General features: G+C 38.3%; 1 protein-coding gene across 1 annotated transcript in view; it reads left to right on the forward strand.

Moving 5' to 3' along the window:
* Positions 1 to 7,948, forward strand: part of ADSS1 (adenylosuccinate synthase 1) — a 30,073-nt gene extending 22,125 nt beyond the window's left edge. The window contains exons 11-13 of the mRNA XM_065839199.2: positions 1,841 to 1,938; positions 3,080 to 3,229; positions 4,659 to 7,948. Coding sequence (XP_065695271.1) covers positions 1,841 to 1,938; positions 3,080 to 3,229; positions 4,659 to 4,711 — 301 coding nt within the window. The 3' untranslated portion in view covers positions 4,712 to 7,948. The remainder of the gene's footprint in view (positions 1 to 1,840; positions 1,939 to 3,079; positions 3,230 to 4,658) is intronic.
* Positions 7,949 to 10,223: the final 2,275 nt, after the last annotated feature.

Genomic DNA, 10,223 nt, shown 5'->3' on the forward strand with positions numbered 1-10,223 from the left:
CAACTGAGAAGTGTCATAATGCTAATAATAATCTAATCTATCCTTTGACTTTTTTTCAAATCAAGTGATTTTACACTGTAACAGTGGATTTTTTTATATATATGTTTTCACTTCGATTACATCAGATGGCCAATGTAGATTGGATTAATATATCAGTTTTCTAACAGCTTGCTTTGGTGTCCTTGATCCAGTGCTTTCATACTGTCTTACGTCATGATCTAAAACCCACTGGTTTTGAGCTTTGGTTGACTCTAGTAGATCATACTTGTAAGCCCAGATCTACATCATTTGGGACCACTACCTCTCTAAGTGAAATAAGTGGGATGACACCAAGTTACAACAACTGGCTCAGCTCTCATTCCAGTCCTGACAGGTTCATTTATTTACAAAGATGTAGTCTCATATTGTATTATAAATGCTGCTTTTAATGGGCTGAGTTTTATTTTCATTGGAACTGAGCAACTTACTTGGTTGATAAATTATTTTATAATTAAAAATATGTATTAAATTGACATTTTAATGGAAAGTGGCTGTTTAAAGGAACTGTTCAAGAGCATAATGCCATCAAGCTAGCTTATGTCTAATGCTAAAATGCTAGTAACTATCACAAGCCATTAATTCATAACTAATTACTAATGTGTATTTTCAGCAAAAGTTGCAAAAGTTTCATTACAGTTTTGTTCGTATAAAGTGTGGACTTATTAATGCATTCAGGCAAACTTGTTCAGATATGCAAACACATGACCCTGGGCATTTCAATATCTTATAAACTGGCTTAACATAATATTGTTTATGCTTCTAATGTTACGAAGGAACCATGATCTTTGTTCATTAATTTGTCAGAAGGGTTTTAAAATATTTTTTAACTTGGATTGCTATTTTGCTTTAACTTACACAGCTCTAGTTTGTGTAGAAATAGTATTAGGAAGGCACTATGTTTCCTTCCATTTCAGTTCTATACAATTACTGCACTTCTATCAACAAAATGTAATCTCTTGTAACTATGATGGTTAACACACAAAAACTTCAAAACAGTTGAAGAACTGGCTCTGTGCTGCTTCTTTCCCAATAGGTCTTTTCATTTAATCATTGTGTTCATCGTATGCTTACTGAGCACATACAGCATGGACTGTTACGCACATTCCTGTCTAAATCTTTAGCTACTCTTCTTTTTACCAAGCAATGTCTGACATATTGTTTCTAAAGAATCTGACTAGTTTTAAAATGCAGTTTGATTATGATCAGTGAATAATATGGTGTCCAGGTTCTGTTTTTGTGTTCCAGTGTGTTCATTCACAAGATGAAAAGGTTCATTAACATAACAGCCCTGGTAGCACAGCCCAGGCACTGAAAGTTGGGCTGGGATCCTTCTGCTGGACTGTACATGTGATTTTAGTAGCCAGGTTATGCTTGTGAAGTTTTTTATTTAAGTTGTAATTTAGTAAATAAGTCTGTCTTATAGTTGTTGTTAATCAGTAAAAGTAACAGAAATAATCACTAAATGGGATGTAAAGTGACATCATACACACCCAAACCAAGTCCTGTAAGTGCCACTTTACGTACTCAGTTTGCATTTTAATGTGCTGAACACCGCGCACCTGTATGAACAGCCAAGCATTTAGAACTAAATGTGTCTTAGTAACTCAGTCATGTGTTCATCCGAGAGGTGTGAATTCAATTAACAATGCTCACTATTTGATATATTTGTGTATTTCTGCTTGCTGGGTTGTCTGAGCTGGATTTGTGAATTAAAAACTAGAAAGGGGAAAAACAAAACAAACAAAGTATTAAAGAGGAGAGTCACCATGTGTGTAATTCTAAACAATGTTTTTCTGTACAGCTTGGCATTGACAAAACTGGATATTCTTGATGTCCTTGATGAAATTAAAATTGGTGTTGCTTACAAATTGGGTGGAAAAAGAATTCCATATTTTCCAGGTATGTCGCTAAATATTTTTCTCTTCCTGCTTGTTTTGTCATATCTGTTGGGCAAGTCCGCTTTTTAAAATCAGGCTTGGTTTCTTTTTCACTAGACCTCCTGTAGATACTTGCAGGACTGTAGTGTCAATACAAACACTACTGTATCAGTACATTAGCATTTTCCATTCACCTTGTACCTCTATGTACAATCACAATAAGTTCAAAGCAAATGAAATCGTGTTATGGCCTCTATATCTTGTCCCATTAGATTTGGGTGGGTTTTTCTGGCAACGCCAGGGATATGAAAATCAGTAAGACTCAAGTCAGTGACTGTGTATCATTAGCAATAGTCTTTAATGAAGTAAAACCAAAAGCAGTGCCCAAGCTGTGCAAAAATGAGATGGATACAAGCAGAAAAAAACTGCTTATGGGTTACCATCACGTAACTATAATTAACAGCAACATCATTGTGGTTAATAAAAATATATATGGCCTTTCAATATGATTAATGTTAAAACTTTTAAGAAGTAATGATACGTAATTTTCTTACACTAGTTATGTTTTCAAGCTCTCTGTAACAGTCTGTGCCAGGTGAGGGGTTTGTTGTCTTGAGATGGGGGGTTCTGGAGGCGTGGGGAGGGTGGGCAGCAGCCGCTTTCCCACCACAGATGGTATAATAACTCCTGGCCGTGGGCACAGTGAGAATTCTAGTGGGGAAAAGCTTGCAGACATCTAAGTTTTTAGCAAGCCCAATTTAGCCCTGTTCTGTAAAGATAAAAACATTTGAGATAGTAGTGCCTTGTCTACAGGAGGACTTCTATTTTATTATGTGCAAATCTTAACCAAAAAGTGGAACTACTGCAAACTCCAGTTTGTTTCCTCAAAAATACTGTAGTCTTCTGGCAACATACAAGAGCATCCTACAGTTGTTAGAAGAGGAAGCTGGATTCCTGGATCCTCTTGAATCAGAGTTACCTTCTGAAGTAACAGAACTTAATCCAAATTAAGAATGAATGAATACCCCAACCAGTAGGAATACTGTTTTTTCTTATCACATTTTAAATATTGGTAAAATACTTCGTTGGTCAAGAACCATAAGTGTGTTCTTTCAGGGTGGAGCAGCTAAAATGAACTGTGATTAAAAATTGTTCTCCCACAGCTAATCAGGAGATCCTGCAGAAGGTGGAAGTAGAGTACGAAACAATGCCTGGGTGGAAAACTGACACAACCGGTGCACGAAAATGGGAGGACCTCCCACCCAAGGCCCAGAATTACATCCGATGCGTGGAGAACCATGTTGGAGTGCCAGGTAAATCTTTCTGTAAACGTACACGTGAGGATGCCACAGCAGAGAGGAACAGCTATGGAAGAGTGCTCAGTTCATCAGTCAGGGAGTGCGTTGGTTTGGTGGAGGCAGCTGTGGTCGGGCTGGTGGTGGTACATGACAACTTGCTGAGAAGCAGCAAAGGCTGGTGTTCTGTGGGCAGCTCCACTGCATTTCAGAGGGCCCCAAGCTGCTGTTGACAAGGATTTAACGAGAGGAAAGATAAAACGTGTAGTGTTCTTGGCAAGCTGCTGCCTTTCGTCAGTGTAAGCTTTGGGATCTCTGCGCCATGCTTCAGTGCATCATTAGTCTAATGTCCTCCCTTTACTGACCTCTTCCTCTCACTTCCTGCCCTGCATCACTGTTTGAACATGGACTTCTCTTTTTTTCCTTTTTTCTCACTTTCATACTTCTCCATATAAGGAGATGTGTTGCACAAGGAATACAAGATTGTTTAGCCCAATTCTGCCACTTTGGAAAAATGAGAATCTTAACGCGATCAATCTCCAAAGGTTAAACCATCCATTTATTATTTTTTTTCCAAATCTAATTGCTAGAGCTCTAGAAGTGCCAAGATAATAGGTATGGCATGAATGGTGGAGTTTGGAAGGGCATTTCCACAGTAGTAAACTTAGAAAGCTAGCATGTGTGCTTTTGTTTTCCATAAAGCACCTCAAATGTCAGATTTGGGGAGTGTGAGCTGATTGCAACTGTGGCAAGTCTGGTATTCAGGGATTAGGAAGCCTCTGACAGCAGAACCTGAAACAGTGGGTGGCCTGTGTGTGGTCATGGACATGTATGTGAGTGATGGGATATGTAAATAAAGCTCTCCTTATTTCCTTTCTGAAGTTCTCAGTGTGAAGGGAAGGTGCCTTGGTGGGTCTGGCTAAAAGACTGACTGCACTCAGTCCTATAGTATACTTGGGCAATAACAATTGTAGTGGAACAATTAGGTATTTGAGGTGGCTGCTTACACTGGATAATGTTTTTACTTGCAACCTACATTTAACAATATCATAGCATGTGTGCATTACTGTCCCTTGGGTCATCATCAAGAAAGTTCACTGTCTGGCAGAACTCCTGCTTCCTGTGGACAGGGATTGAGCGAGGTCCCTGTCACACAAGATGGTGACAGTTAAACCTTCAGCAAATGTGCTTGACCTTCTGTTAGGCCTTCTATCTGCAGTGCTTTGTTTGTGGTGTAATTATTTCATGCTTTCAAACTTCTGTGTATTTCACTTCTAGTCTGGTAATGCAGCAGGACTAAAGCTTTCACAATAAAACTTCCTAGCATTGTGTTTCAGCCAGTTTGTAGTGAAGCCTAATACGATAAAAATTATTCCAGTTCATTGTTTATAATATTTACTCTCAGTAATTGATCTCATGGATGTGTTTGTTTCTTTTTCATCCCTAGTTAAGTGGGTTGGAGTTGGAAAATCAAGAGAGTCGATGATCCAGCTGTTTTAAACAAATGAAGAACTTCGGCAATGAGAAGCACAGTATAGCATTCATCTGTTCCTTACTGCTTCTTCTTTAAATGGAGATGCTATTTAAAACCAACATGTTCTCCTAGGAATGGAATAGAAACAAAACATATATTCTGTATTTATCTTTAAGTTCTTAATAAATTAAGTGTCAAACATTTGGTGGCCATCATCCAAAAAATTCAAAAAAGTATTCTTAACAAAATAAGGATTTTATTATTTTTTTTTATTTGAGCCATGTTACTGTTTGAAAGTATTTTACACCCATATAGAGTTATTTTTTCTTGCTGAAACCAATATAAGCCTTTTCCAGTAGTTACTGGGTGACTTTAGAATTGTGAAGCTTAGATTTGTTCTTCAACTTCCAATGTTAAAATATCTTTGTATCTGAGTAGTAATACAGATATTGTGTACTTAAATTGGTTGGGTTATACAGACTTTCAATTTCTAAAATACAGTAAAGTTAGGTAATTTTGACTGCACAAAGCAAACACAATTATCTATGGTTTTTATGTAATTATTTTTTAATGGCCCACAAAAAGAATAGAGGCTGAAGTATTTTTATCACAGAGCCTATTCTAGTAACTGAGATGACATCTGTAGAGGGGCCAAACTGGAGAAAGCTGACCTGTCTAATAATTCTTTCAAATATCCTGTGTACTGACAGTCCCTGTGGAGACTCTGAGATGTGCAGTCTTGATTTTTATGCAGTAGGGGAGGAGTGAAGGTGGAAGGAAGAGAGTCCTCAGGGTACAAAACACATGGGAGAGTAGAGCTGAGACAACGGCACGTGTTCTCTCAGTGAACCTGAGACGTTTCTTCCTGCTAATGCAGTGACTGCGATTTCCAAAGTTTTACTGTAGTTCTCTGTTGAGGAACTTGGGACTTGCAGCTCTGTAAGGCACACTCGCTTCCACAACTCCTCGGTTTCCAAGAATAAATCAATGTGTGACTTAACGATGACTGCTGCAGTATTTACACCCCTCACACGTTTTGACCTTCCTCAGCAAAATGTAATGCCTATTTATAGAAGGGGATGACATGTGGCAGCCGGGGCTGGGACACATAGAAGCTGTGGAGAGGTTCCAATATCTTGAAGAACACACTTGGATTTCTTTGTGGATCTCGCTTATAATCATTATACTTCAAGAGCTCTCAACAAAGACCTACCTCTTGTAGAGGAAAAAGAATACACTAGAAACAGAATTACTCCACAACTGTGGAATTTTCTGAGTACATACTCATTTTCTATAGATGTCTCGGAGAGCTATGACAATATTTTTGTATCATTCCCAGGGGCTGTGGAAAGGACATCACAACCCCAGTAATGCCATTATGTAGTGTGTGAAAGTATCCCTTTTCTGAGATGATAACTCCAAGGATACCAAGTTATAACATTCTTTGCATCAGAGATAGGGGAAAAAGAAAAATCTATCTAGAGTACTTTGTGTTATACTCATCCCCTCTGTTTTTTCTCATTCAATATTAAATAACAGTCAATGTTCAAACCATTTTGTGTCAAGAAGCAATTTTAAAAGTACTGGTATAAGCACAGAGCAAGCACTAAATTTGACTATTGTTGCTTATAGAGCAGAATTGTTAAACCCTCTGACTGCAGTGCAGTCCCTTCACCACAGACGGTGGCTTTATGCCACAAGAAAATACCTTTTATCTCTAAAAAAAAAAAAACAATAAAAAAAAGCCCAAAGCTGTGAATCCTTAATTCAGCTACAATTCCTTTGTTGATTTTTGACAAGTTGTTTGATCTCCTTGCTGCAGTTGTAAAATGGCAATTACGAATACAATACATTGTCACCTCCTTTATGCTGTTTTTTGGAGGTCCATGGGTCGAGCCCTGCAGTCCTTGCTATGACATTGATGAGGAAGCTCTCCCTGTCATATTTATGGGTGCTCTAATGAAAGAGTGATGAGATTTCTGACCTTATTTAATGTTTGCAAAGCACCTCTGAAAGGTGCTTGATAAGTGCTAATTATTAGAAGGACTGTGAAATGTGCCTCATTTATATGAGGTAATTTAAGTATAAAGATGCTTGGAGGTACAGTAATTAAGTTTCATTTTCAGATGGCTTCACCTTGTGACATTTGCCTACTGGATGAGCTAGACCTGTTTCTTGTCTTGGCCCCCTCTTTATCAGTACATTTGTGTTAGGAGGTTGCTTTTATATTTAAGCTTTGTTTGATTTATAGGCAAAGTCCACAATGACTAAAAGGCACTCAGTGTGCTAAATAACTGGATTAAGCGATCAACGCTAAATGAAATTTTCAGCATATTGAAAAAAACAGGGTTTATAACTTAGTTTTCACAGGAATGCTTTTTCTTGTTCACCTAATCTTGTTGTTTTCCATTAAGTAATTTTTCCATTAAGCTAGATCCATGTTGCCTGTCTTTGCATTCAAGGAGTCATCAAAAAAACCCAGTGATGTTGTCAGTGGGCATGATGTAATAGGCAGTTATCCTGTGACTTACTCTGTTACCTAAAGACTATTGTGTATTTCATTTCATAGTATGGATTTTTTAAGTGAAAATTCTACTCCTATTGAATTTCATATGTGTTGTTATTGAGTTAACTGTGAATAAGTTCAGGCTTTTATTGAAAAGCTCTTTAATCTACTGAGTGACACAATGCTTAATAAGAACATTTTAATGTAAATTTGCTTTCATTTTGGCTGCTTCCCATGTGTATTATTTTGTTTTGTTTGGAATTTCATTTTAATAACAATCACTGTGATGAATTTAACTTCTTCTTTCTCCCCAGCAAAATGCAATAGTAATGACTAAAACTGGTTGATGCATCATCCCGTTAGATACCTGGATGGAAGAACAAGGGTAAACATCTACCAAAATGGCATAATTTGTGGTAAAGATTATAGGTTATTTTTAAAGTAGCAATTACTGATTCGCTCATGCACATTAATGTATTTGACGTATTTTCTCAGCCTTACTTTTACAACATGGCCTTCGTAGTCAGGTGTGTGCTTCCTAACACATGCAGGATAGGATTTTGAAGCTTTTGTAATTTTTAATTTGGCTGTACATGGTCTTTGGGTTCTGGCATAATGCACTTTATAAAAGGAAAGAAGATAAAGCATTTCCATAGTAATTTGCAAACTATACTTACAACTTATGCACCTTTTTTCAGATGAATTTTGAATCTACACCTGTTCATTTGTCCTGACACAGTAAACCGATTTAAAGTAACAGTGCTTGGTCTCTGTTTCTCTCTTCATTTTTTTAACACAATACACTTCATTCAAAAACCTGGTTCAGTATTTCATGGATTTTTAAAAAATAGCTAACAGCATTACTGAACTAATGGATATTTTCTTTCAATCTACATATTCTCAGTGCTTGGTTGTTTCACGTGTTCTATAGATTTTGTCACACTTTCCCATTTACAAACTGAGCAGACATCCAGCTTTACCACTGGGGATTCATGCTTGGTCAACCTGAGTTATCTCACCTGAGTGAGCAATAGTTTTATGAAGAAAAAAAACATTCTCTAATTGATGCAAAAATGTTCTTGCCATACCAACTGGCTCAGAACAACCTACATGAACTCCATAGGACTTTATCAACAGCCCTGGGCTAGAAAGGAAGGGTTGATGTTGGTTCAGATAAACAATTAGCACCTCTAAAATGTGGGTGACCCTCAGACAAGTCCTGTTAGGGCTTTCAGAAGCCTTTATAGAAATCACTCTTTTTCTCATCCATTTTAGAAGGAGCCTGGAACACCAGGTGAGTCACCTGTCCAGTAAACCACAGCAGGTTAGTACACTTTTTGGGGCATTGTCGGAGGTCTGTATGAGAACAGCTCTCCTAATTAACTTATGTTTCCTCATTTCCTTTGCATCCATTATTTATATATGTGTAAATTCACATAGAATGGTCATAGAATGGTCTTTGGTAGCTGAAGGGTCTGAAGCAGTTTTGTCTAACTCCACGTGATGCTGGCAATGCCCAAGAAAAAACATACAAACAAGCTGAGATAGACTCTCTTTGCTGAAATTACTTACTGGCAAAACACTCCAGTTTGTTACTGGTCCATGTGTTGTCTGTCACCTGGAGAACTGAGTTTTAGGGTTGGGAGGGAGAAAAGAAGATAGACAGCCTGGTGAAATGGGAAGAATGCGACTGTTTTGCCTTTGGAGAGTTGCAATTAATAGATGACTTTCCTGCCTCTGTACTTTACATCGGGTCAAGCTCTAATCCACTCCCTATTCCTCATGGAAGTGGCCCAGCTTCTTTTACAGTAACGTTCCATATCCACCAACTGCTTTCATCAGCTGGCAGCACCCTTTCAACAAGCACCAAGCAAGAAAATCTATCTCCAGCCATCTGATCTTCAGAAGAGGTCCCTGTTTGTGGTATAGGTGCTGTATCAGGGGAGTAGCCTCCAGATTTGTTGCCTGCCAGTTTAACTGAGTTTGTTAGTGCTGCTTTTGTCTCTCTATTAGATCAGTGTTGCTACTGAAAAAGAGGGTGCCTGAGGCACAGAGTCTGCTCGAGCATCACAGCGCTACATGGGATCTACAGTGTATGAGAAGTGGTGGTGTGCAGGCTATTTCAGGCAGGTTCTTTCCTTCCCAAATCACAGGTCCATCACGAAGGAGCTTTGGTAAGGGACCCCTTTTACTCTCAGATGGGGCTGGCTGAGCCATTACATATTGCTCGAATTTAAAGTAAAAAAATTTTCCAGGTAGATGTCAGTCATAGTGTGAGGCTCTAGAGAAGTCAAGTCTAACTAAGGATTTCAAAGTTTTGCCTTTTAATCTTCTGTATACTTACAGGAAATTAGTTGTTCTAACATACTTTCATGTATTATTAATATCTGTACAGTAGAGACTGTGTATTGAATATTTGCCCATCAGTACTATGAGACTAAGGAAAAAAAAAGGAAATAAGATCTTCTGTAAGCAAATACACTTTATAGCTACCTTTAATGTAGAAAATTTGAGCCAGCAGCTGCATTTTCAATGGCTGGAAGCAGTACAAATTTTAACACTTTTACAAAAATGTCTTTGGCAAGGAAATATCTTTAGCAGGAGAAAAGTGACACTCGTATTTGAGCATTTTCACAGTCTTGAGATAACATACCCTTCCTTTGACAGGCGTTACCTTTTAGAAGTAGAGTTCGTGCACCAGAGTTTACATTACAGGCCTGTAAATAGTGCCTTAGACACCAGTGTTGGGTTTCAGGAGATGCCTTTGCAGTGCTTGATAAGTGGCGGAGCACTTCAGACAGTTTGGGTTATTGCTGAAATCCTTAAAATACCCTGGGCAGAAGCACTGCAGACGTGTTTCTTATGGACCGCAGAACATGGTCAACCATAGGCGCCCGTACAGCAGAGGTGGCAACGTCCATCTTCATCTTTCCCTCTGTCAGAGGAAACTTTTAATACTAATGGAGCCTAATTCCTCGGATGTGTGGAAACAGCATTTCACAGAATCACAGAATGGCTGGGGTTGGAAGGGA

This window comes from Patagioenas fasciata, chromosome 5, assembly GCF_037038585.1.
Source record: "Patagioenas fasciata isolate bPatFas1 chromosome 5, bPatFas1.hap1, whole genome shotgun sequence".
NCBI classification, from domain to species: Eukaryota; Metazoa; Chordata; class Aves; order Columbiformes; family Columbidae; genus Patagioenas; species Patagioenas fasciata.